Raw genomic sequence first — 27,963 nt, forward strand, 5'->3', positions numbered from 1 at the left:
ACTGTGACCTGGATCTGAGTATGGGCAAAACAACAGAGTTTTGCCTCAGTGCTAGCAAAGAGATGCCTATAATCTCCTACTGGACAATTGCTCAACCCCATTACTATCTGTGGGCTGAGTTCCAGAAGCAGATGCTACCAGTTGATTCAGAGGCTCCCAAAGCCTGCTCCTGGTTCATTGGGGCTGGGTCTGTGCTGGGGTTGGATCTGCACTGGCTCGGCCTGCTCCACTCTCTCCTAGGTACAACAGATATTTACTGCCAACCTTCAAAGTTGTCTTTGGCTGGAAAATGATTTCAACCTGTCCTTTTGTGGGTTTTGCTGCTCCAAGAATTGTCTTATGGCATTATTTCAAGGTATTTGGAGGGGCCTTGGGGAGAGCTCAGGCAAGTAACTCCCTTTCCTCTGCCATCTTTTCTCTGCCCCCTCAAAAATTTCTTTTAATGGTTAAAATAACTCCATGTTAAACAATGACACTACCTATAAAGGATCAAAGAATTAACCCAAGGTAACTTCTTCAGCTCACAAAGTGTCTAAGTACTCTGACCTAGGACTGGAAAGTACTGTGACCTCTGTCTGACAAAGGCATGATTCAGATAATAAATAGGGAAGAGATCCCATGGTTCTATTAAAACCTTCACTTTAAGTAGCCTGACCATACTTACTCACTCTCTTCTAGGCCAGTTGGTGTTCTCTGATGAAAAACTCAGGCAAGATGTAGCATGTTGTGAGGGCCAAAATTTGATATGCAGAGCATTATTTGAGTGAATCACCTTAATATTGGGGTCCCAGAAATATGAGGGACCTTTTAGGTTCTCCCTCTGCTCTGAACTGCCCTTTTTTAGATATTTCCCCCAGGCCAAAAAGAAAGGAGCCTCTAAGCTTTAGTTCACAAAAGGATCATATTTTATTACTTGGGAATTAATTAAACAACAAAGGTGACACTATTAAAAATCAAAGATAAGAAAATAGGAAAATAGAAATACAGAGAAATGCCCTTAACTCTAAACTTAGCCTATTAGGAGTTTACATAATTAAACTCACCCATGTCTGACCAGTCAGTCTAAAATTGCTTGTGCCACACCAAGATGGCAGTCCCCCAGACAGCTAATATGCACCCCCTCAAAGGGAGTCACTAGACAGAGCATGAATACGTGCCACCAGCTCAAGGGCCCAGCAGAAAAAGAAGGAGATTGAGATAGCCTTCTGGAAGCAGCCTACACTCCCTTCCAGAAGTGTTCAATCATCCCTCCCCCAAAAGGGGAGGTCCTTCAAAAGCTGCCTTCATAACCTCTGGGTGGGCCAGGTGTGGCCCCTCCCAAATGAATTAGCTAAAAACAGGAATATTAGTCTTTACCACAAATAATTGTTACCACGGTGTACTGGCTCAGGATGATTTTCTTGGGACTTACATAAAATAAGTGGTCACAAGTATAGAACCATAGGGGAAATCATCTAGGAATATACAGGGACAGCCGACCCTCCACAGATGCATTGCTCTACTGTAAACAAGACTCCGCAAGCTCTCTCCTCCTTTTATAGAATCATAGACTCAGATTTGAAAGGAGTCCCAATAACTGCCTAGTCCAAGTCAACTTGAAAAAGAATCCCAAATTAAACAATGCAACAAGTGGTAATCAGCCTTCATTCCCAGGAGCTTAGAACTAAGTGGAGAGAAGTTGTATGGAGGATGGAAAGTAGTGGGGAAAGATTTGAGGCTGGGAGGTCAATGAAAAGGCTACTGCAGTGATCTAGGTGAGAGTTGATAAGGGACTGTTTAAGGGTTGTGGGACTATGGAGGGGAGAAGCGGATCCATATGGGATTAAGAGATGGTAGAAATGGCCATTATTCACAATTGGTTGGATATGTGGAGTGAATGCCTGGGAGGAATCAGGATGACTCTTTGGGATGACACTGAGGCTGCCAGTCTGGGGAACTAAGAAGATGGAAGTGCCTTCAGCAGTAATAGTGAGAGTGGGAACAGGGGAAATTTGGGGGAAAGAGAAAATTAGTTCTGCCTTGGACTTTGGAAAGAAAATAGGCAGCTTTTTGACTGCATGCCTATAATGCCATCTGCAATGACCTCACCGATTTTAAACTGCATGTGTTCACTTAGCCAACATGCACTGAATAACCACATACTATGTGCCAAGTGCCATGCTATATTCTGGTGATACAAAGACTCAGGGATGAACCAGAGTGGCACAACATACAGTCACCCAGATGGTGAATCTCCAAACACTGGGGTGTGACATCCAAGGTTCAGTTCTCTAATGCTGGAAAATAACCAGGAAGTCTAGGGGCCAGATGGACAGGAAATGACAACTAAGCAGCCATGAAAGGTAGTGTGGAGTAGTATCAAGAATGTCAACAGAGGCAGAATGATAGCTCCTTAAATTCTTTCTTAGACTTTTCCTAATGGTGTCCCTCTGGGAAAGTTATTCAATCTTACTCAGCCTCAGTTTCCTTATCTGAAAAATGAGGACAATAATAGTGTGTCCTTCACACCAGTGTTGTGATCAAATGGGACAATAATGTATGTGAAGTCCTTGGCCAACCTTGAAGGGCAATATTCATTGTCCTTACAGTTAATAGCATACTTTCAGACTGGCAACTCCATTAAAATTTGCCCAATAAGAATCAAGGACTCCCATAGGGCAGAAATTCTATCTTTCCATTAGATAAGTAGCTCAATGAGGACAGTGTGAGGAAAGAGGGAATGGGATCTCTTCCCTATGTCTCTCCTCCAGAACGAAGTCTCCCTGGTGATCCTTTCAGACCTCAAAATTTCTAGGTTCAACAAACATTTAAGAATGATGACTGAGTGTTTGGTATTGAACCAGTATATCTTTGGGCCTCCGGGATAATACCTGATGATGACTGTGCTCTGAGGTACCCTGCCCTCACCACAGACTCTGTTTCACTTCTTCTCTTATACATGCTAGACAGTGAAAGTTTCAGCCTGGTAACCTACATCATAGGTGATGGCAAAAGGACGGCAGTGCCTCAGCAGAGCTAATCGCAGCCTGAGTGGGATAGAGGGCAGGGAGCCATGCATGTTATATACCTAGGAGACCTCAGTTCCCATTTAGGCACTACCTGAGACTCAGGACATGGGGCCTAAAGCCTTCCTGAGCTGGAGCATGTTTGTCGAGGCCACATAACAACCTTCTGAAGATGATGGAGTGTCAGGGAAGGTGGAGACGGTTCTCTTCAGCCTGGCTTCTCATTCTGGGGGTATTTGCTTTGAGAGATACCCAGGCAGGTAAGTCTAGGGAGAAAGGGGTTAGGGAGAGAGAGGAGAGAGCATAGAGATTTGGGTCTGATGGGAGAAATTCAAAAGGCTTCAGGTAAGTCAGACATTTAACCAACATTTATTAAGCAATTTTATAAGCCAGATAATATGCTAAGTGCTAAAGAAAGAAAAAGAAAATAATAAAACAAAACCTAATCCCTGCTTCCAAGGAGCTCACACTGTAATGGGGAAGAAAGATATAAATGAAAAGATGCTAGCAAGACACATGGAAAGTAGATGAAAAGTGACTTTGGAAAGGAACAGTCTGGCAATGGTGGGCACCAGGAAAGGTCTCCTGAAGATGGCATTTTATCTGAGACTTGAAGAAATCCTGAGAAGCCTAAATGTGGAGGTAGATGTGGAGAGCATTCAAGGTCTGAGAAACAGTCAGGACAAAGGCAGGAGGAGGGCATTGAGTGGCATTGTGGGGAACAGCAAGTAAGCTGCTGGTGGGGAGCTGAATGAGTGGAGGGCAGGGAAATGTAAAACAGCTAGAAAGATGGCAAGGATACACAATCTAGAAGGTTTTAAATGCCTGGAGGTAAGAGAGGGTCACTGGAATTTCTTAACTAGGAAACTGAGATAGTCAGAGAAAAAACATATTGGCAGCTAAGGGGAGCATGAATCAAAGAGGGAAGATGCTTGAGGTAGGAAGATCAATTAGGAGGCTATTACAAGTAAGAAGTGAGAGGGTCCAAACTAAGGTCAGAACTGTGTGAGTGAAGGCTAAGGGATGTATAGGAGAGATAGAGACAAGATTCAGTAACATATTGTCTAAATCTGATGGGAGTAAATAGTCCTTCATTTCTCTGGCAGTTCCAGCTTAAGAGGAGAGATGTGGTCCCTGCCCTTAGTTTTGATTTGAGGGAAGATCATCTCTGCAAGAAAAGACCTCCCGGGAGACATAGAAGCAAAAAAGAGGATATAGCTAGGGAATCTGGAGAGAGAGAGAGAGAGAGAGAGAGAGAGAACTGATAATCCTGGAAGAGAGAAAGAGGAAGCAATTGGGACCATACCTGAGAGATACTATAAAAAGAGAATAGAAAGGAAAAACAAGATGGTCTTAGGTCATGACTAATGTAACGATTGGAATGACGCCACCTGCTGGATACTTACTGTAGAGGAGTTCTGCCCATGAAGGGAAGGTCTTTGAAGGCAAGACCAGGAGTCAGGAAGTGACGCGGGCTAGTGGGAGGAGGAAGGAAGAGACTGGCGCTCAGTCTCGCGCTTTTTTTCCTCTGGACTCTGGTGGAGAAGGGAGCTAGAAATGTGCTCTCCCTTTAATAGATAGAAATCTAGGCCTTTTTCTCTCTCTTTACCAAATTCTTATTCTCCTTAATAAATGCTTAAAAGTCTAACTCTTGCTAAAGCTTATAATTTATTGGCGACCACTCATTAGATATTTTAGACAGTTTAGCTAGAATTTTAGCCCTTAACAGATGGCGACCACGAAGGGACTCGAACCCTCAATCTTCTGATCTTCTGGTTGGGTAAGAAATTTCCCCTCCCTCTCCCTTTAACTGCTAAGTACTGGTGTACTGGCTATGTTTTCCTTTAAATTTTTTCAAATGGACCTTTTAAACTCCCTAATTACCCTATTTTTGATTTTAGTCTGTTTAACCAGACAAATGGGAGATAAGATCATGTTAATGCTTTGTTTTTCTGGATTTTCTATTTTTCTTTTTATTTTTGTTAAAAGAGCCAGCAACTTACTCACACAAGGAAATATCACTCCCTCTCCCAACCATGCTTTTTCAGAGAAACCTGAAGAGATTCCTGCAGCTTTTCCCAATTCTAACACTAATTGTTGCTCTAATTTTGCATGCCTGGAGGCAATGACCCACCCTCTAGAAGCTTTTAATCCCCTAGCACCTGGAGGCAAAGTGGGGGAAGAGGAATCCAGGCCTGAGTTCAAAATCAAGTCTGATTCAAATTGCTCTGGTCCCTCCCCTCCTCTCCAGACCCCACCCTCTACTCCTCCTATGGCCAAGCCCATAGCTTCCCCTGCCTGGGAAGTCCAGAGATCTGATGCGCATGCTCAACTTTTTCTACCTGCATTTGCAGCTTCAGGCTCAGCCCTTCCCTGGCCTGGCTGTGCTTTTGAGACAACCTTAGAAAACCCTTTAAATTCCAGATATACTCGTTTTGTTCATAATTTTGCTAACCTGCTTTTGTCTTTAATTAGTAATCTTATAAAGCATTTGTATGGTGAAAAGACTGACAGACAATATAGAGGGGTTAAAGAAGAAAAACTTAAGCTGAATAAGAATGACAATCAACATAGTTCAAGACTCTGCTTCTTTTGCCATGGAAGGGTATATATTTTACAGAAATGTAGAAGTAAGCAGCAAGGTATTGATATGAGTATTGGGGATTTTAGATATCGGAATCAAGAGTGTTCTGAATTCACTCAGATTATTAATATCAGTTCAGAGGTTACATAGGATTTCTATGCTATTACATATGCATTTTGAAATTAATGGTATGGGTTTATTTTCATAGAGATTTTAATGCTTTTGAGATTGTGTCTTATACTTAGTTTTTAAAACAAGGAGAATATTTGTAAAAGCTTTTTATAATCATGTGATTGTTTATATTTTATAAGACTCTTATTAAGTTCACATTCATTTAGATTTCCCTAGTTTGAATTTCATTGTCTTTTATTATTCCACGTGTATTTTCTTCTATTCATTCATCTATCTATTTTTAAACATGGTTTTGATTTCATAATACAATGTTAATTCTAGGAGTATTGTGCTCCCATATTCTGAGTTGTTTGTTTTTGTTATTTTTTTTTCCTCAACTGATTATTTGATCAAACTCTTTAAAGCATTTCCCTGGCAAATTGGTTGCCATGGCAAGTGTAAATTGATTCTAGAAGTATTATTTTTGATAAGCATATTCCCAAAAAAAAAAAAAAAGAGGGGAACATTTGTAAAAGTTTTCTTTTTTTCAAAAAAAAAAAGTTTTCTTTGAGATTCTGTTGTGCTTTAACTTGTATTTAAATATGTTCTGATTTTTCACAAAAGTAATTGTATACTAAGTAAAAAAAAAAGGGTATTATTTGAAATTGTTGCATAATTATATATTATATTTTGAGTCAAGATGTATTCACATTTTTTGCAATCATTTATTATCCTCAATTTTAAATCCATATGAGACTTGGATTATGGGAACTTATCATTTAAGACATTAATTGCCTTTATTCTGAGTTATCAGATGCCAGTTGGCCAAGATGCCATCCAATCACAAGAGGAATACATGCAAGAGCAGACACTGAACTGTCACATGAGGGGAGACATGCATGAAGTCAAGGTATGGCCGAGGGAACGGCTTTTGACAAATGTTGAGGTTGGATTCTCTTGGTTTAATATTTTATTTTATTTTTCCCCACAATATTGTACAGATGGCTGGAAGTATTCATCCCACCCATCTCACTCCTACACCTGGCTTCTATGCTCCCTCCTATATGCCTGATGCCATGGACATCTTAATCCCATGGATCTGATTAAGTCTGACTCAGTTTCTTCCAATATGTTCGGTGGCATGGACATATATTCCATCCACCTATTTTAAGCCTGGCATACTGTATGGGCAGTACATATTGCTCAAGTGTGGGAATGCTCATATCCCATCATTTCTCTGTTCTTTTATGGTAACCCCCATAATTATCTCAGGTGTCATGATAAATACAGTGTTGAATTTGGCCTTGACACCTGTTACCAATTATATTAGATTTTTAAAATTTCTCATAATGGCATGAGGATGATTAGGCAGATGATGCAAAAAGTGATGAAACAAAGATAAAAATTATTTTTAATAATTAATATCACAGCAATTGTCTTCTCAATTACCCTCCATAAGGGGGGGACTATAGTAATATTATAATTTTAAAGAATGGTTCAATTTTTGTTTTATTATATGTTTCATGTGTAACAACTAAGATTCTGAATTCCCTTAGACATGTTTTTGAGAACTTTCATTGTTTGATTTGATTATTGACAAAGCTATTTTAAAGTTGTGTTAAGCTCAATTTTGTAGGAAATTTTCCTGGCTGATTACCAGCATCCACACATCAACCCCTGAAAAGACTTCCATTCCACGACTACACCTAGAGGACATCTGAGAAAAGATTTTCAGAGACTTTAAATGAACAGTTTTGATTTGTTGTTTTTGTTGTTTTTTTTCTCTTTCTGTTATAATATACACCATCTGTAACATGTATTCTCTGCAGAGGCCCTCCCTTTGCAAGACTAATGTCAAAGCATCGGTTCATGAGGACAAAAAAAAAAATCGCCCCTCTGGACAAAACTTTCCTCTCTTCCTTTTCTATATTGTTGTTCACATATTATTAGTTAGCAATAGTTATTATATTGTTTTTACTGTTCCGTCAAGGAAACATTTTGTTTCTTGAGGAACAACAGGGGGGACTGTAACGATTGGAATGACGCCACCTGCTGGATACTTACTGTAGAGGAGTTCTGCCCATGAAGGGAAGGTCTTTGAGGGCAAGACCAGGAGTCAGGAAGTGACGCGGGCTAGTGGGAGGAGGAAGGAAGAGACTGGCGCTCAGTCTCGCGCTTTTTTTCCTCTGGACTCTGGTGGAGAAGGGAGCTAGAAATGTGCTCTCCCTTTAATAGATAGAAATCTAGGCCTTTTTCTCTCTCTTTACCAAATTCTTATTCTCCTTAATAAATGCTTAAAAGTCTAACTCTTGCTAAAGCTTATAATTTATTGGCGACCACTCATTAGATATTTTAGACAGTTTAGCTAGAATTTTAGCCCTTAACACTAAGATAGTGGTTTGGTGATAGAGGTTTCATTGAATGAAATAGGTTATATTACCTGGTTAATAGATATTAGATGTGTCACACACTAGCTATGTGACCTTGAGCCTTCTGTGCCTTCGATTCTCCATCTATAAAATGAGGGGATTGGGCTTGTTGGCCTTATCAGGGCCTTTCTGGTCCTGAATCTGAGGTTAGGATCCCTCCCAAAGGTTCTCAGAAAGGGAGATCCTTCTATCCTGATGGAAATTGAAGGGGTATTTTCTTCATCATGTTTTCATGTATATTCCTTGTACTGTTATTTACCCCAATCAGTAACCTTTGAAGAGTAGTACTGATGCAGAAGGTACTGATCAGGGTGGATCATAGAATTTCAAGTTTGAATGGATATGGTACAGTGGAAATTAAATACTAACTCTTGAGTCAGAGAGCCTCAATTCAAATTCTTTCTCTGATGTATATTATTAGGATGACCCTGGGCAAGTCACTTGCCTCACACCCTGGCCCTTAGTTTCCTTATCTGTAATATGAGGTGGCTGGATACTTTCAAGGTCTCTCTTAAAAACTTTGGAATGACATGGGAGACACTGTCACAGGACCACCCAGCATGCCATGCTCTCATTGAAGAAGATTCTGTGCTCTATGTGAAAAGCAGAACTGAAGTCGCTCAAAAGAAACAAGAGATACACAAATTTATAGAATCCAACCCAAATGTTCACATGGTATTTGTGCTTGACCCGGTAGAGCATTCTAAGCTCATACTGGCCTGAGCAGACACAGTTGTACACAATATAACTTGACTCGAACATAGTGATGTCATTTTGGTCCTATTCAAAAATGGACGACAACCAAGCAATAGGACTCAATGACTTCTAAAATCCCGTCAGGTTTTAAATCTATGATCTTATGACCCTTTCAAGTCTTAATCTAGGATCTTATTGGCTAGTCTAACTCACATTTAGACAGAAATCTCCTCTACAGGTCTCCAACCAGTAGTCAGTCATGTTATTTCTTTTTCTTTTTGTTTTTTTGGTTTATGCGGGGCAATGAGGGTTAAGTGACTTGCTAAGGTCACACAGCTAGTAAGTGCCAAGTGCCTGAGGCCGGATTTGAACTCAGGTCTTCCTGAATCCAGGGCTGGTGCTTTATCCACTGTGCCACCTAACTGCCCCCAGTCATGTGATTTCTACTGGAATAGTGGCAAAGAGCTTACTACCACTCCAGGCAGCCCATTCCACTTAGAGATCGTTTTAATTGTTAGAAAATGTTCTTTATATCAAAACTAAATATACCTCTCTGTAATGATGGATTCTATAATTTTGCTAGTACTCAAAATTATGCTTTGGAGAAGACACTGATTTTCTATTTGAAAAATCATGACAGGGCAGCTAGGTGGCACAGTGGATAAAGCACCGGCCCTGGATTCAGGAGGACCTGAGTTCAAATCCAGCCTCAGACACTTAACATTTACTAGCTGCGTGACCCTGGGCAAGTCACTTAACCCTCATTGCCCCGCAAAAAAAAAAAAATCATGACACTATTTGGGCTTCAATTCCCTATTAAACACTTTTGTTTCTATTCTGAAGATGAATCTTCTTAGTGGAGAAAACAGAAACATAGTAGGGGTTAAGGTCTACTTCAATCCATCTTCCATTATCTCATCCCAACTAGTTAGTGGTCTTGTCTGTTCTTTTATAATTTGCTCATCCCGAACATAATGGCAAAACTCAAATCAACCTAACAAGCATTCCTATTGCACCCATTATATGCAAAACATTGGGTTGTGTGCTGAGGATTCAAAGACAAAATAACCCAACAACCCATTCCCTGATATAAGAACCTTATACTTCTGGAGATATGCATAATATCCATAGAGGAGTAAATAAAAGGGCATTTGCAAAGAGAGAGAAATGGAGGATAATGGGGGACTTTTCCCATGATTTGTGTTTCTACTGCTATTCTGATATTGTACCCTCTACCTCTGGAATTGGGCAAAACAGTTTGATTAAGGTGATTTTTCTCCCTCTCCCTTCACTCTCAGTTTAAAGTCCATTTTATTTAAGTCCTACATTAATGCAGAATTTCCTGATTTGAAAGCCCAGGATCACCATAGGCCACCACTTAGTATAGTAGCTATAGTCAGACCTCAGGACAGCTTATCGGATCAATGTCAATGGTCCTATGATATATGGGAGGAATGTTGAGAACTCAGGAAGATGAGTCTTCCTGACTTCAGACCTGGAACTCTATCTAATGCACCACCTTGTTTTTGTTCTTTTTCTCAAAGAGGACCGTGATATCTAATAACTGACTTTGCACTGAATTGGATTTAAGTGAGGGATGAGCGTGCAAGGTCACCAACCTCATTCTCTCCTCCAAAGCCATCTGGGTCCAGTGGCAAGAAATATATCAGGATGACAGGAGATGACCTCAGATGTTTGAGGCTAAGTGACTTGCCCAGGGTTATACAGTTAACATCTCAGATGAGATCTGAGCTAAGACCATCTTGATTTCAGGGCCAGTGCTCTATCACTGCACCACTTAGCTACTCTACCACCTAACTGCCCACAAAGACTACAACACTGTAAATGGAAAGAACTCCAAAACAATTGAAACTGAATGCTGAGAAATTATAACACCAAACTTGGCCCCAAAGAAGTAACATTAGAAGATATCTCTTCCCTTTCTTGGAAGAGGTGGGGGAGCAGAGATCTAAATATCAATGAAGAATGTTAGACTTTTTTAGAATGTCATCTGGTTTTACTGAACTGGTTTTTTGTCTTGTTTTTTTCTTTGTTACAAGGATCGATTCTCTGGGATAGGGAAGATGAGATAAACTTTGAGAAGTAAATGTGATTTAAAAACAAAAAATGTCAATAAAAATTTTACTATAAAAAGGAGCCCCTAAGTCACATTTCCCATTGGTGATGTGAAAATAATAAAAGAACACATCTGCTAAGCAGAAGGGAAAATCAATAGTTACAACCCATTCAGTTCTGGTAAAGGAATTTAGGTCTTTAATTTTTGCACCCCCTAAATTCCTGTGCTCTAGGACACAGACTCCCTCCCCCAACTGACATCCAATTATTCCTCTGCTTTTTCTCACTAAGAATTTCCATTTATGTGAGGCAAAGATAGAGACTTACCTTTCTCCCCTCTGTCCTTCTCCTCCCCAAGATATTGTTTAGCCTCAAGATAGGCACACTGAAGTATTCATTAACTGAGTATTAAACTGAATGAACCAGAAGCTTGTTTTAATCTTTCTCTAGGGAAGATCTCCTTTGGGCCTCACTAAGAACACCTGACAGCACATCATTTCCAGGGCTTCCTTCTCTCAGTGCATGCTGTTTCACTTCAACCCACAGCCTCATTGAGCAGGAGCATGTCCCCCCTGTCAGCAGGAGGACTGGCAATAACAAATAGGTAGGACCAATCCATAGGGGAAAGACCACTTGACTTAGAGCCTGAGGAGTTGTCTATGACTTACAACCATGGCTAGGGTAAAATTATTTCTATTTTGGACCCTGTTTTTTCATGGAGATAATAAGCAAGTAGTACCTGCCTCAGTACCTTGGCAAAACAATGCAAAGTAACACCATCATATTGTGGACCAATCAGTGAGAGCCAGAGTGCTTTGGGTTTAAGGCATGCTCAAGTACCTCCATTTGAATCCCAGTGGGTTTTTTCAAAGCCTAGTTTTCCAAGCTCTATTTCAAGAAATCATTTGAAACAGTGTTCTTTAAAATATTGTGGACTAGGCAGGGGGTTCTAAAATATTTCTATTTACAAATTAATGGCTATTGCACCAGTTTGGCAGCAAGTGTTTATTATTAATTAATATCACATATTAATAAAGTATTAACTGTGTGTCTCTCTGATTTCCCCATTAGTCACAGGCTTACAGGACTAAACAAATACTTACCCAGCATGGAGAATAAAAGAGTCCCAGAAAGCCAAGAGAGAAGAGACAAGAGAGCAACCCTTGTGACTTCAGGGATTCTATTGTCTTTCTGGTAGAGGCAGGTCACCACACATTGATATGAGCTAATTGGTTATCATCATTCAGCTCCATTGATTGACATGACTTGGTCATGAGATCAAATTCCAACCAACTAGGTGTTCTTCCCCTAGATAATCAGAAGGATCAATATCCATTCCTTTTGTTAAGATAGAGGCTCATCCCAGGATTGTTTCTGGTGAGAGGGAGAGAGCAGCTAACACTAAGAAATCTGGGTTTCTCCTAGAAATTCATTCTTAATAATTATTTTCCCACAAAACTACATGGGACAAAAGAGTTAATTGTCCCAGTTTGTTCTCATTGTTCTCATTGAATTTGCGAATCTCGCATTTCTTTTGAGCTGCTACTATTTTGCTTCACTCATAGACCACAGTACCTTCACTGATGTGGGCATGGCATGCTGGGAGTTCCTTTACCAGTCTCTCTCTTGTCATGCAATCAATTCCAGAGTTCTTCAGAGAAACCTCCAGAGTGTCCTTGTATCACTTCTTCTGATCACCATGTGAGTGCTTTCCTTGTATGAGTTTTAACAGGGGCAGATATAGTAGAAGGAAACTATAGTCTGATCTACGCTCTTTCCCTTCTCATCAACCATCTCTCCCTCTTCCTCCACCTTGCATGAAGCATCCATCATTCTCCTCAAAGCCATAGTGGATTTGTGACTTGAGGTGAGAAAACTTCAGTCTATAGAAGTATAGAAGCAAACACCTGGGGGCAGCTAGGTGGCACAGTGGATAAAGTACTGGCCCTGGATTCAGGAGGACCTGAGTTCAAATCTAGCCTCAGACATTTAACACTTACTAGCTGTGTGACCCTGGGCAAGTCACTTAACCCTCATTGCCCCCAAAATAAACAAAAACAAACATAAATATAGAAGCAAACACCGTGGGCACTAATACCTTTTATATATCACCAATTCTCCCTGAGCATTGTGACCATGTGTTAATCCATTATTTCTTGAACACCCATTGAGTGCCCAGGCCACAGCTAACTACTTTGAAGGATACAAGAGGAGAAGACCTGGTCAGCCTTTGCTTTTGAGGAGTTATAAGGGAAGAAATTATTCAAAAGATTTTAAATGGCTAAAATAATTCCATATTAAACAATGACACTACCTATAAAGGATCAAAGAATAATTGGTTATCAGGGTAACTTCTTCATTTCACAAAGTGACTATGTACACTGACCTAGGAGAGGAAATCTTGTGGTCTCTGTCTGACAAAGGCATGACTCAGATAATAAATAGGGAAGATCTCCAATAGTTCTATGAAAACCTTCACTATAACTCATATGGCCACAGTTATTTATTCCCTTCTAGGCCAGTTGGTATCATCTAATGAAGACCTCAGGCAGCTTACAAGTACTGGCTCAGGAGGCTTTCCTAGGGACTTACATTAAATAAAGGATTGCAAATGTGAAACCAATCCAGACCCTCCCCAAGAACACTGCTCTGTTGTAAAGAGGACCCCCCCCCCCCCCTGCCAAGCTCTCTCTTCCATTTATAGGATCATGGACATTAACACTTAAAGGGAGCCTCAATGACCACTTAGTCCAAGACAAACTTGAAGAAGAGTCCCAAATATAACACACTGACAAGTTATCATCATCTTTCATTCCCAGGAGCATTGAACTGAGTGGGTAGAAGATGTGTGGAGGGTGGAATGTATTGGGGAGAGACTTGAAGCAGGGAGGTCAATGAAAAGACTACTGCAGTGATCTAAGTGAGAGGTAATAAGGGACTGTTAAAGGGTTGTGGGTGTATGGAGGAGAGAAGAGGATTCATATAATATGGAGAGAAGGTAGAAATGTTCAATATGGATGACAGACTGGTGATGTGGGGAGAATACCAATGAGGAGTCAAGAACACTCCTCAGGATGACTTTGAGGCTGCCAGTCTGGGGGACTAGGAAGATAGAAGTGCTTTCAACAGTAATAATGAGGGTGAGAATAGGGGAAGGTCTGGGGAGAAAAATCATTAGTTCTGCTTTAGACTTTGGAAAGACAATAGGTAGATTTTTTTACTTTATGCCCATAATGCCAACTGCAATGACCACACAGATTGTATACTGCATATGTTCAGTCAGTCAACAAGCATTTAATAAACACATACTATGCACCAAGTGCTATGCTATATGCTTTTTTTTTGCAGGGCAATGAGGGTTAAGTGACTCACCCAGGGTCACACAGCTGGTAAGTGCCAAATGTCTGAGGCTGGATTTGAACTCAGGTCCTCCTGAATCCAGGGCCATTGTTTAATCCACTGTGCCACCTAGCTGCCCCATGCTATATGCTTTTGATACGAAGACCCAGGGATAAGCCTAGATACCACAGTCACAATAGAGGAATCCAGACACCCAGATGGTGAATCTACAGCCCTGGGTATGCCATCTAAGATTCAGTGACCTAGTGATGGAAGATAATGTAGATGTCTGGAGCCCACATCAAGAGGAAATAACAACTGGGGGCAGCTAGGTGGAGCAGTGGATAGACTTATACTTGCAGACTGATAGCTTCATTAACATCTGCCCCATAGGGGCAGCTAGGTGGCGCAGTGGATAGAGCACCGGCCCTGGAGTCAGAAGTACCTGAGTTCAAATCTGGGCTCAGACATTTAACACTTACTAGCTGTGTGACCCTGGGCAAGTCACTTAACCCCAATTGCCTCACTAAAAAAAAATCTGCCCCATAAAATTAAGGGAACCCTGAGGGCAGGGATTTTATCTTTCCATTACACCAGAGGCTCCCTGAGTGCAGTGTGAGAAAGAAGGGATGAGATCTTCTTATTTCTCTCCTCAAAAATGAAGTCTCTATGGTGATCCTTCCAGACCTCAAAATGTCTAGGTTCAATGAACATTTTAGGAATGATGACTGGGTGGTTGGCATTTAACCAGCCCCATGCTAGACCTCAAGTTAATGCCTGATGATGACTGTGCTCTGAGGTGTCCTGTCCTCACCACAGACTCTGTTTCACTTCCTTACTTATACCTCCTTAGCAATGTAAGTTTTGGCCTCATAACAGACATCATAGGTGACAATGAGAGGAGGGCAGGGCCTCAGCAATGCCAACCCCAGCCTGGGTGGGGATAGAAGGAACTATGAACTATACATAGGAGACCGCAGTTCCCATTTAAACAGTTCTTGGAACACAGAAAGTGGCACCTAAAGCTTCCCCCAGCTGCGGTGTGGTTGAAGGGGTCAAATCTCCATCTTCTGAAGATCATGCAGTGTCAGGGGAGGGGGAGATGGTTCTCTTCAGCTTCACTTCTCATTCTGGGGATATTTTCTTTGAGAAATACCCAGTCAGGTAAGTCTAGGGGGAAAGAGGTCAGGTAGAGAGGGGGACACCGTAGATCTTTGGGTCTGATGGGGGAGACTCACTCAGTCACTGTACTCAAGGGACTTCGGGTAAACCAGGCAGTCAGTCAACAAGAATGTATTGAGCAATTTGTATACTCAAGCTAATGTACTAAGGATATCAAAAATAAATAAAATAAAACCTAGTCCCTGCCTCCAAGAAGCCCATACTGTAATGGGAGGAGACCAAATAGAAATAAAAAGGTATCTACAAGATACATAGAGTAGATGAAAGGGAACTTTGGAGGGTGAAGTTCTGACTGCGGCAGGCCTCCTTCAGGTCTCCTGAAGATGGCATTTTATCTAACACTTGAAGGAATCCAGGAAAGCCTAGAGGTGGAGGTAAGGATGGAGAACAGAGGCATGGGCAACAATGAGAACAAAGGCAGGAGGGACATAGAGGGACATGTGTGAGGAACAGCAAGTAAGCTGTTGGTGGGCAGTTGAAAGAATTGAGGGCAGTAAAGTGTATGGCAGCTAGAGTGCCTGGAAGTGTTCATGCTCTGGAAGGTTTTAAGTGCCAAGGAAAGAACTTTATCCTGGAGGTAAGAGAGAGGTGTTGGGGTTTACTGAGTAGGAGAGTGACATAGTCAGGGTTATGCTTTAGAGAAATCATGTTGGCAGCTGAGGGGAGGGTGGATCAAAAAAGGGAAGAGGTTAGAGGTAGAAGAGGTTATTTACACCTGAGAGGGCCCAAACAGGGCTCAGGGCTGTGAGAGTGGAGAGGATGGGATTTATAGGAGAACTACAGGTGATCTGAAAGGTCATATAGTCCAACTTTGTCATTTTACAAATTTGGAGACTGAGGCCCAGAGAAGTTATGTCACTTTCCCAAAGACACACAATTAGTATGAAAAAGGATTCAAACCTAATTCTTCTGATTCCAAAGTTAATGTTCTTTACACCATTCCACATAAATTCCCTACTATGTGCCAGGTATTATAGTAAGCCCTCCTTTCTCCCAAGGAACTTTCATATGATTGGATATAAAGAAACTAAATGTATAAATAAATACATTTTAATTTCTGATCGGGGTGGGGTATTAGGACCTGTGGAAAGTAGGAAAACCTTGTAGGAGGTGAACCTGGAGCTGTAGTTAGAGAAAGTTGGAGGTTCTCAAAGTTGGATGTGATGAGGGATCACATTCCAGGCAGGGCTGACAGCCTCAGCAATGGCCTGCAGGATAGAGTGTTGGGTGTGAAGAATTGTCAGTGGGCCAAGTTGGCTGAAATGTTGAATGCATGAAGGGGAGGACTATGAACAAAGCCTCCAAAGGCAAGTTGGACCCAGGCTATTGAAGGTGTTAAAAGCCATAAGTTGGAAAAGGTTGTATTTTATCCCAGATGCAATAAAGGGCCATTAGAGCAATTTAGAGAAAGGGAGCGATGGGCTTTACAATCTAAAATAGGAAGGTTGGGGAGGACAGTTGGAGAAGTGAGAAATCTGAATGAGGGAAACTAACTAGGAGGAAATTGCAAAAGTCCAGATGAGAGGAGATGAGGGCCTGAACTAGGATGGGGGATGTGTAAATGAAGAGAAAGAAATGGATTTGAGAGAAGTTGTGGAGTTGGAATCACTAGGACTTGGCCATTGGTCAGATATTGGGGGAAGAGGGAGAGAGGGAAGATCGGAGAATAAGTCTGAGATGACAAACCTGTCATTGGGATATTAATGGTGTTCTTGATAGAAACAGAGAATTAGGAAGAGGGGTGGGTTTGGGGGAAAGAAAATGAGTTCTGTTTTTGACATGTTGAGTTTCAGCTACCTATAGGCAATCTAATGGGAGATGTCCAAAAAAGAGGAGTTTAATTAAAAAAAAAACATTTCTTAAGCCCCTACTATGTGCCAGGCACTGCGCTAAGTGCTTTACAAATGTCCTATTTGATCATCACCAAAAGCCTAAAAGGCTGATGTCATTATTACCCCAATTTTATGGATAAGGAAAATGAAGCTTGAAGAACTTAAGCAACTTGCCCAGGGTCACACAGCATAAAGGACTGAAGCTGGATTGGAACTCAAATCTTCCTGAATACAAGCACAGCACTCTATCCACAGCACCACCTAGCTGGTGATGCTTAGAATGCAAGAGTGGGACCAAGAGTTGGATATTTAGATTTGGGGTCCATTTGTATAGTTTACCCTTACTGATGATGGGGGACAGAGGAAGTGCAAAGGAATAGATGAGAGGAAACACGGGTCCTCTAGAACCCACCAACCTGAAACACCATCTTCTCTTCTTCTCTTCCTTCCTATAATTCAGTCCACCACAGGCATGTGGGTCAGTTCACTGCAGTGGGCACAGCCCAGTCTCTCTTGGAGATAAATGGAATCAGCTTCATGGATGATGTTGAATTGGGATCCTATAACAATGTACAGCCTAAAATTACTATCAAGATACCCTGGATGCCCCTAGCACTGGGAATCGATTACCTTATCCAGAAGCGACATTTATTGGTGGATCATGAACAACATTTCCGCTGGGTCATCCAATACTTAGCAAAGAATGACACTGACCCTAACAGTAAGATCTACTCATCTCCCCCATCTCTCTTTTCATCATGCCAATAGATCCATCCCCATACCACTGAAATGGAAGTCCTTGGTCCCAGTCTACTGTTGTTTACTTCTCTGGAGAGAGAACTTTTAAGAATCTAGCCCTGAGCCTTAGGCTTCACCAAGTTAAGTCACCATACCCTTCTATAATTCTTCTAAGACCTCTGCTTTCAACCCAAAAATTTTCACTATTTTCCAAACTTTCTTAATCAATAAACCTGAACTTAGAGAATTGGGTTTCTATTCCCTTGTTTAGGCCCTCAGTTTAGGGGTGGGCTACAGTTGATTACTAATCGTCCTCTTCACCTGCCCAAGAGGAGCCCACCCCAATGTTCTTCCACAGGAAACCACACAGGGCAGCTCCTTGCAGACTGTGAAATAGATGATGACATCAAGGTAAAGAGCCATGTCCATTTAATTTGGGATGGAGAGGAATATTATAGGATTGATGAAGAAGTTGGGCACTGGGAGAACTTAAAGCCTGAAGTCAAGAAATACCAGCACATTCTGGAAAGCCCCTTCTGGACCAATCTAAGGAAACAATACATGGATGAATATTGCATTGATTGGATGAGGAAAATCGTGGGGTACTCAAGCTTAAGGGACAATGGTGAGTGTTTGCTTCTTCCCATCTCCTCCCAGGGGGTCCAGGTCAACTCCATCATCCTCTGCACTAACCAGACCCCCAGAAAATAGGCAGAGTTCTTGGCTTCTGACCATGGCTCAAACTAACAATTGGAAAATCAGAGAAATGTGAGGTTGAGGTTCTTCCTTTTTTCTTCCTTTCTATTCTCATCTCCTTTCTCTTATTTTGCACTTTCTGTCCTTTCTTCTTTCCTACTTACCTTCCTTTCCTTCTTTATCCTTTTATCCTTTCTTTCTTCTTTCTACTTTTCTACTTCTTTACCTTTCTACTCTTCCCTCTTTCCTTCTTTCTTTTCTCTCCCTTTTCTTCCCCCTTCCTTCCTTTCCTTCTTTCTTTTTTCCTCTTTTCTTCCTTCTTTCTTTCTCTCCTTTCCCTTTGCTTTCTTCCTTCTTTATTTCTTTAGTAAAACTCCTCCTTCTGCCTCATCAAAGCAAGAGGATGACCCTGGCAATTCAAAAGCTATGATAGCAAGATACATACTCTGCCATGTCCTGCCAAACTGGAATAACTTTATGTATGGTTCTAAGAATGACAGGCTATGTGTCTACTGTCTAGTGAGCCATCTAGCTAAATTTAGAACAACACCAGGAGGTCGATCACAAGATAATGTTTTATTTTAATTTTATTGGTGGTGGGGGAGACAGTGACAGAAACACAAGAAGGATAGCCTAGTAAGCATAGTGGGTCTGCAATCTATATCCTTAGAAGGGCCTTCACTTGATGAAGTCATGGTTCACATGAGATGCTGACTTGTTGAAGAAGATTCTGTTCTTAATCCATCGTAGCAGACTAAACTACTTGAAGATGGTTTAGAATACTGTTGATCATGGCATTATCAACACCAATAGATGTTGACTCTGTAACTAGTGTTTACCTAGCACTCTTCTAGGTGTCCAGGAAGATATAAGTAGCCATAAGCTAACATACTACTTTCAAGGACCTGGTGGGTCCTTTGGATAGGGGATGCTGCATTAAGAACACTGGGAACATCACTGAAGGTAGAGACAAGGGAAACATGAAACGTTCACTGAGATTGTGACATGAGGCCTTCTTTCTTGATCTCTGCTCCCAGTGCCCCCTGAGGTGACTGTATCTCAACGTGTCAATCCAGAAGGCAGCAGCATTCTCTCCTGCACGGCCAGAGGTTTCTACCCTCAGTCCATCCTACTGCGTTGGGAGAAGAATGGGGAGCTGGGTGTATGGGGAAAGGAGACTTCCAGTGGCATCCTACCCAATGTGGATTCCACTTTCTACCTCCAAGTTACCTTAGAGCTCCCACCAAATGACTCAGGGATGAATTATACCTGTATCATAGAACATGTTGAGTTAAAGATGCCTGCTGTGTATCCAGGTTAGTGCTTCTTCCAGGCACTCTCATCACACTCATAGGAAACCAGGTCCCAGAGTATAGTCCAATTCCCTTCTCTTTTCATTGAGTGTACACCCACTTATATTCTACCCTTACTCCCTATAGTCCCTGAAAAGCCCACAATGTTGAAGCCTTGGGTCCTGGCAGTGGCCATTGTTTTGACTTTCTTCCTACTTCTGAGTTGTGCTGGAGCCTTCATCACATGGAAGAAGAGGAAGTCAGGTATGCATAAAATGAGAGAGATGACAGAAAAGTATTGGATGGAAAGCTTCCAAAGAGACAGGAGATATTGATATTATAGTTACTTCAATAACAGGTTGTAGAAAAACTGCTTTGAGAAGAGAATTCCAGAATATAGGGTCAAGGAGAGACATTGAGGATAAATCACATCTGGTTGAAACACTTCTTAATAACACCCTGGGCAAGTCAAGCTCTCCAGGCATCAGTTTGCTCATCTGAAAAATGGGGATAATAATAGCACTTACCTCACAGTAGTATGATGCATAGAAAGTGCCAGTCAAACCCTGCAGTTCTATGTAAAATATCAGTCTTTATTAAGTGTATTATTATAAATTGATTGTAAATTAATTATAAGTACAGTTGGTCATGATTTTGGCCTTTTTTCCTTGTCACACCAAGGCCAAGTCACATGTTGACTTTTATTAGGCTTTTAGTCCACTAAAATCTCTAGGTCTTTTTTTTTCCACAGAAAACATTGTGTATATATGTATTTATGTATCTATGTATACATATGTCTTATACTTACTGCTACTTTTAGCTGAACTATGGGAAGTAACATTTATTTATATTCCAATCTACTCTAATCCAATCTAATAAGCATTTGTCAGGGTCCTATTAGAGTATTGCTAGACTCTTGTAACACAGAGACAAAAGAAAAATAGTACTTACCCCCATGGAGCTTTCATTCTATTGGAATGATACAACATATTAAGCTCCCATTAAATTTTACCTTATTATATTCTGTCCATTGTTCTGCCCTTTAAAGATCTTTTTGGAGCCTATTTTGGTAATTGGTTGTATCCATAGTCATTCGGTAGTATTATCTATCCCTCCTACCTTTGAGTCATCTCCAAAGTCAATGAACCTGCTATCTGTGGCTTTGTCCAAATCATCACAAACCATGGTGGCTCTTAGTGATCAAAATACCCTTGCTAGATACTCACAAATCAGTCATTCATCCCTTCCAACTCATTATCACAAATATTTGTTGGGCACTTGTGATCCATCAATAGAGGTTCTATCTTGAAGTTAGGAAGACCTAGATTAAAGTCTCACCTGTCACATATTTGCTGTGTGACCCTGAAAAAGTCATTCTCAGAGCCCCGGGAAACTCACTAAGACTTAACTATGGAGGTTTCAAATCTTCACTGGTACAGGGAGTTCCTCACTGGGATTTTCCCACACCCATGACAGCATGGGTCTGGACCCCACAAAAGGTGTATGAAGAGGGGATGGATAGCCTAACAATATTTAGTGGAATTATGTTGATAATTGAAGTGCAGCTCATTTGTTCATGGTATATAAATAGTCTATCACCTTCTCTTAAAAACATTGGGTCATTTTTCCATTTCCAGATCTACATGTCCTGTCCCACTCACCATTATTTTTCAGAGATCACTCAAAATCATTGAAATATTTTTAGTACCCTGATATGTTCTTAATCCAAATCTGGTGACTAAAGTCAATTGAGAATTTTCAGAAGCCCTCTATTCAATGTCATACATGAGCTTCCACTCTTTGCTAACCATTTCAATGCTTTATCTTAATGTTCTAATACCATCTTTCTTTGTAAACACAGTAGAAACATTTTCAAGTCATTGGAAGTTATAATTTTGTTTAGAATGGCCATTTGTTCTAGCCCAAGAGAAATACTCTGTGCAAATTTGGATAATGTATGCACTTCCCTGGATTGCTTATTCACACTCTTGGGACCTAGCTGTAGTTCTGCCTTATCTTATCATTCCATTCACTCTGAGAAGTGGTCTTCTTCCTTCTTAGAGCTTTCTCTCATGTCAAATGCTGTTTTAAAAAGTCCAAAGCTCTTTATAATTGTGCTAAGCATTCATCATAAGTTTTAGCTCAATGACCCTAAAATAATCCTTGTTTGACACTGACGTTCTTTTGAATTCATTTTTAGTTATCAGATTCTTCCATCTTTTATAAATGTTTTTAGAAAAGTTACGTGGGAAGATGAGTGCCCTGTGCAGTCACATTTTTCTTTAAAAAAACTTTCATCCTTTTCTTCTTCATCACAATTATTCATGTCTGTTTTAGAGTGCATGTTGTCTCCCTTGGTTGAATTTCCCTAGTAGAAATTGTGAGGACCAATTTTTAATTGGGGAGTGTTAGCTAAGTGGCTTGCCACAATACTGAGGCAAGGAAGGAGACCGGCAGCCTCCCTCAAAACAGAACAGGATTTATTTTAACAAGAAAGAACTTTAAAAAACACACAAACAGGATCAGTAGGATCAAGGGAAAGGAAATAAAATGGGGAAAGGGAAATTATACAACCTGAAAAAATACCACCACTCAGGAATAAGATGAGAATACACAGCAGAATGCCTGTCGCCTCCCAGCTTCCAGCTAAAATGCCCAATTCTCCTCCCCCAATCCCAGAAAACCCCATACAGCCCCAGCCAATGGGATGGCCACTCTGACAGTCACATGACTGCCCTCACTAGGCTTCCAATCATTATAATTTTGCCAGGCCCATGTAGGCATCGGCAAGTGGTGATGACATGAGGTGCCAGCGCCATGGCAATGGTTACAACCAGTGGGTGGAGCACCATGTGGTTTGTGGAGCCCCAGGCCAGTGCACACCAAGGCATAAAATCCTCAAATAACAATTAATTCTTTATAAAATGTAGGCCATGGGATGCTACCTGCTGTTTCTCTAAAACCTTTCAGTCTCTCAAAATGTATGATACAATCAGAAAAAGTCTCACTTTCATCTCCTCTATCCTGAATGCAAGGAAGGTGTTCTCCTGCTTCCTGGATCCTCATCAATTTTACTTCAACAACTTACCTATTGGTCAGAATCAGGGATATAAAAGAGGTTCCCTTGATCTCTGAAAGAAATTATCAGTGGAGGAGTGGCAAGAGGTATTAGTTGAGGAATAATTGACATCAAAGATATTACTGCTCCTTCTAAGTACTGAAGTATATCATCATTATCCAACATGAGATTTCTCTATTAATTAAAATACCAGAAACATTCTTGCTTAGAGAGTACCCAAATAATTATGGCACTCAACTCTTCAGTTATGATCATGATAATTCAACAAAGATGACAAGCACTTGATTGCATAAAAGTTTTGTAAGAAAATGAATTCTATTAATATGAAAATATGATCAATCTTGGCCCTAGGCTGCAGATAATAAAACTATTTCCTTCCTTTTTACAGCATGTTGGGGGAATATGAATACACTGGATATCAGATACATTGAAATCTCAAAAAGGAAAAAATCAGTAAAGCAAGAATTTCTCATGTGCTGTTTTTTTAGCAGAAGGTCTCCAATAGTTATTCTCATAAAGTTGTCCATTACTAGCAAATAAAGACAATGTAACATGAGTATATTCTATTTCTCAATCATGTTATCTATTTCTTGTTTCTAGCTATATGGTCTGTAGTACACTCCAAACATGATATTCCTCATGTTTCTCCCTCTGTTGGTCATCACCAAATTCATCACAAATCCATCACAAAGCTGAATGTTCTAGATTTGTAGTGCTATACTATCATCTCCTATCTAAAGTTTTCTTTTTAAATTAGTTTTAGCTTCTATTATGGGTATCAACCACATTGCTCCAAGTCTCAGTGATATCATTATATCTATAAAAATTTAGAATTAGATTTTATAAATAATCCAGTACATCTTCATTTTAAATATTGAGAAAATTGAGGCTTGGAAGGAATAAGTGACTTCCCCAGGATAAAAATAAATAAATAAATAACAGATCTAGCATTAGGACAATTTTGTACTAAAAATCCAGAGTTCTTTACATTAAAATATTGGTGGGACCTAACTTGTCTCCTTGCAAATATATATTTTTCCTCACATGAGAAATTCCAAAACTCTTATCTCCTTTGTCCCAACTTTTCCAATAACCAGGTATGTAGCTATGGTGGGTATGGAGATAAAAAAGAGATTAACCTAGCAACCTTTTTCCACAGGTATAAAAGGTCATCTAGAATTGTCTTTTCCTTTTGATGCTTCTCCTACTGCACCACAATGGAGGAAATATTTTTACCAATGCCATTAACATCTCTAATTGTTTGTTGTTGTTTTTTTGGTGAGGCAATTGGGGTTAAGTGACTTGCCCAGGGTCACAAAGCCAGTAAGTGTCAAGGGTCTGATGCCGGATTTGAACTCAGGTCCTCCTGAATCCAGGGCCGGTGCTCTATCCACTGCACCACCTAGCTGCCCCCTCTAATTGTTTTTAATTCACACTTTGCACACTTGAATATACTGCCTCTTATAAAACACTGGATATTCTGCTGACTAGATCATATTTGCTACTCTCTATAGTTTCTGAATTATTGGGGGAAATATCTAATGATATTTTTCTCCTTCCCACTCCAATTTCAACTTAAAGCCTCTTTGATCTGTTACCAAAACTCTAAGCAACTGAATTTCACCAGACCTCAGGGGATGGAATCCATTTTGAGTTGGGAGCCCACTATGTTTGCAGAAATACAAATTTTGTTCTGCTAAGTTTCTCTTCCCAAGCAGTAGCAATGAAAATGCTAAAGATTGTGTCACTAAGAATAATCAGAGATGATTCTCATAGAGAAGACAAGGCTTAGGTAGGACTTGATATTTTTTGTATACATGGAACACGGAACAGGGATCTGACTTGTGCTTCTCTCCAAAAGAGGGAAAGAAATAGGAGCAATAGTTAAAAGTTACAGAGATGTCATTTAGGTTCCTCATAGAGAAATCTTCCTAAATTAGAGCTGTTCAAAAGTGGAGTGGGCTAACTCAAGAGAGAGACTTCTACATTGCTAGGGGCCTCGAAGAAGAGGCTGGATGACTGACTGCTTGGCAGGAATTTTGAACAGAGAAATCTAGTTCAGGTAATGGCTGAAATAGATAGTTTCAATGGTCTCTTCCAGTTCTAAGATTCCATGCATACATAGACCCATGGAGTCTTCAGTGTCTGGATAAGTACACCTTGGTCTTAATTAACTGTCCTATCTAGATATCAACCTTTATTCATGGTGTGATTGACATAATGCACTAACTAACTGAGCCTTACCATAGGTTTATGGTACCATAAGCTTCTACATAAGGTGAACTTTTATTATTTTTCCACATAAAGTCCTATTCTGATGTCACATTGGGATATAGACGTGACCTAGAGTTTCTAAAGGTTATTCAAGGAGGGTGTTAGCTCTGGAATGTCCTACCCAGCTGGAAAGGCCACAAATATGGCCCTGATAACATTCTGTGTGTCTGTTCTTTGGGTTCTATTCTAGAAAAAGGTAGAGTGTCTCATCATCAAGAGGCCAGGTGATGATTTCCCTTGGCCTCAGCAATTCAGAAAAGTCTATCTATGAAGATAGGGAGAAACTGTCCCCTGCATCAGTTAGGGAGTATCTTTTGGGCTTGAGGTATTGTTATTGTTATTTTGTTCTTATTTTCTTCAATGAAGATTATATAGAAATAAACTTGGGAACAATTGGCAAGAATAGATTATTATTGAATAATCAACACTCTGTGGAATACTGCTCAAGTGACTGAAATAGCTATATTTTATAGATGAATGAAGGTATTAAAATGTTGCTTCATCCCCTAGAGGCTCACTTAGTGAACACTTAACATGACTCCAGTAGCAAGCAACACAACAGAAATAACAGGTACCTCATCCTGTTCACACATAGTTTCCATCTCCTCTGATAGGTCTCTATATTTTCAAATCTTCCTATTCCCTGCAACTCAGAGGCTATGAAATAATATAACAAATCTATTAAAATATTATTTAAGTTTTTATTAATCAATGCTATGTCCAAGCAATTATGGTCATGTTAGGATCATTCTATTACCATTTATATTGGTTGAGTTTTCAAGAATATTTTGAGGTCTGTATTTTCAGTTTATAGATTTATCCTTTGTCCCTGACAGATGTCCATGAAAAATAGAGAGCTTCTGATGCTCTCATTGTTCATGTTTCATCTTTTCTAGTGGGGCTCAGTTAGAAATAGTATTAAGATAAGTCAGTATACTGCAATCTTTCACTATTATTATTGTTGCTCTTGTTGTTATACTTATTGTTACAATTATTATGAGAAATTTGAGGTCACAGGACACTTTTAGTAAAATGATTCAGGAAGGGTTTCTTGTGCATTGCCCATTGTGACAGGGAAAGCAAATAAGGTCAAAGAGTTTTCTAAAACTAAGGACCCCAAGTCAGATTTTGGAGTTCAACTTCTGAGATCAGGAGTTGCCCTCCTTGGAGAGAGAAAGTCAAATGAAATGATTTCTCAAGTGTTTCAACAGATGTGGGTCCTCTGAAATGTCTCTATTTGTTGGGAAGAATTCAAGAACCAAGATTTGAATACAGAGAATAGTAGTGAAGAGTATGGGGTGGGATGAGCAGGATGAAAATTAATGAAAAACAACTCCTTTGGGAAGCAACAAGAATATATGGTTTTATCTAAGTGTAATAAATTTCAGAATTCAGTCTCCTCTATCACTTCTCCTATTAGTTTGTTTGATGGCTATGCTGGCATATGGCTATGAGGGAAGATCAACCTAGAGACCTTTGTTCACAGGTTCAGCAGGTCACCTAGAAGTATCTTTTATTTCTACTGCTTCTCCTACTTCTCCACCACAATAAAGGAATGAATTATACCAAGGACAAGATTCCAGGCAAGTCAATCACTATCTTCTTTGGGGTTCCCTGAACATTAGTCTTAATGCTGTTGCTGGCTGATCTCTCTACCAGTTATACCACATAAGGGCTGAGACTTAATTCTTTGCAAATAAGATCTAATTGTTAAAAATTATTATGTATTTCATTTTAAACAGCAAGTCTAATCAAACATGCATTTAAGACCATTTACACTTAATAATAAATTCATGTATATATGTTCATAACAGTGCTTATTCCTCTAATAATGTATTTCTGTATACATTTCATTTCAACATGCATTTTAAAGGTTCCTACGTAGCATAATTGATAGAGCTTTAAGCCTAGAGTCAAGAACAACTAAGTTCAAATCCATTATATGAGACTTTTGCCTCATTTTCTTTCACTATAATATGGATATAATAATGGCACCTGCCTCCCAGGTTATTGTGATGTTCCAATGAGATCATATTTGTAAAGAGCTTTGCAAACTTTAAAGCACTGTGTAAGTGCTAGCTATTTTTTATCATTATTGTTATTTGTAAAGGACCAGCTTGTACAGCAACTCCTGCTTCATGGAGTTCACATAGGCTAGTTTGTAGTTCCTATATATAGGAAGCACTGGCTGTGGTTTCTAAAAAAGAACTCAGGCCCTTTTGGATTCCTCCCAGTTATCAGCATCATTGTCCTCATGATCATTAAACTAAGGAAGACAAACTAAGTGATTTGCCCAGGTTTACACAGTATAGAGAGGTGCTTGCCATTGGATTTGAACTCATATCTTTCTTACTTCAAGTCCAGTTCTGTTCTACTTACCTACTCCTATTCTGCCCATGGAGGGGACAGGCATTCCTCGACAGATGTCTCATTCAAATGACATACTGCATATGCTCTCTATATCTCTCCCCACCTCAGAGATTCCAAAGCCCCAACAAATAAGCAGCCTGGCTCTCACCCAGATATTTTTTCCTACAATACTCAGGGACAATGAATTAACAAGAGACAGAAAGGGGCAGCTAGGAGGCGCAGTGGATAGAGCACCGGCCCTGGAGTCAGGAGTACCTGAG

At 40.2% G+C, this 27,963-nt stretch overlaps 1 protein-coding gene across 1 annotated transcript; it reads left to right on the forward strand.

The window, feature by feature from the left end:
- The first annotated feature begins 3,159 nt into the window (after nt 1-3,159).
- Nucleotides 3,160-26,916, forward strand: LOC122744161 (major histocompatibility complex class I-related gene protein-like). Its single transcript, XM_043989563.1, has 6 exons — nt 3,160-3,265; nt 17,715-17,975; nt 18,351-18,617; nt 19,726-20,004; nt 20,128-20,244; nt 26,820-26,916. The coding sequence occupies exons 1-6, from the start codon at nt 3,178-3,180 to the stop codon at nt 26,882-26,884; spliced, it is 1,077 nt and encodes a 358-aa protein (XP_043845498.1). The 5' UTR covers nt 3,160-3,177; the 3' UTR covers nt 26,885-26,916.
- The last annotated feature ends 1,047 nt before the right edge of the window (nt 26,917-27,963 follow it).

The sequence above is a fragment of the Dromiciops gliroides genome, chromosome 2, assembly GCF_019393635.1.
Source record: "Dromiciops gliroides isolate mDroGli1 chromosome 2, mDroGli1.pri, whole genome shotgun sequence".
NCBI lineage: Eukaryota > Metazoa > Chordata > Mammalia > Microbiotheria > Microbiotheriidae > Dromiciops > Dromiciops gliroides.

Coding starts and splice junctions, on each gene's coding strand:
- LOC122744161 (XM_043989563.1), top strand. CDS start 3,178: ATGATGGAGTGTCAGGGAAGGTGGAGACGGTTCTCTTCAGCCTGGCTT. Junction 18,618..19,725: donor CTCAAGCTTAAGGGACAATG/GTGAGTGTTTGC, acceptor CTCTGCTCCCAG/TGCCCCCTGAGGTGACTGTA. Junction 20,245..26,819: donor ATGGAAGAAGAGGAAGTCAG/GTATGCATAAAA, acceptor CTTTGTTCACAG/GTTCAGCAGGTCACCTAGAA.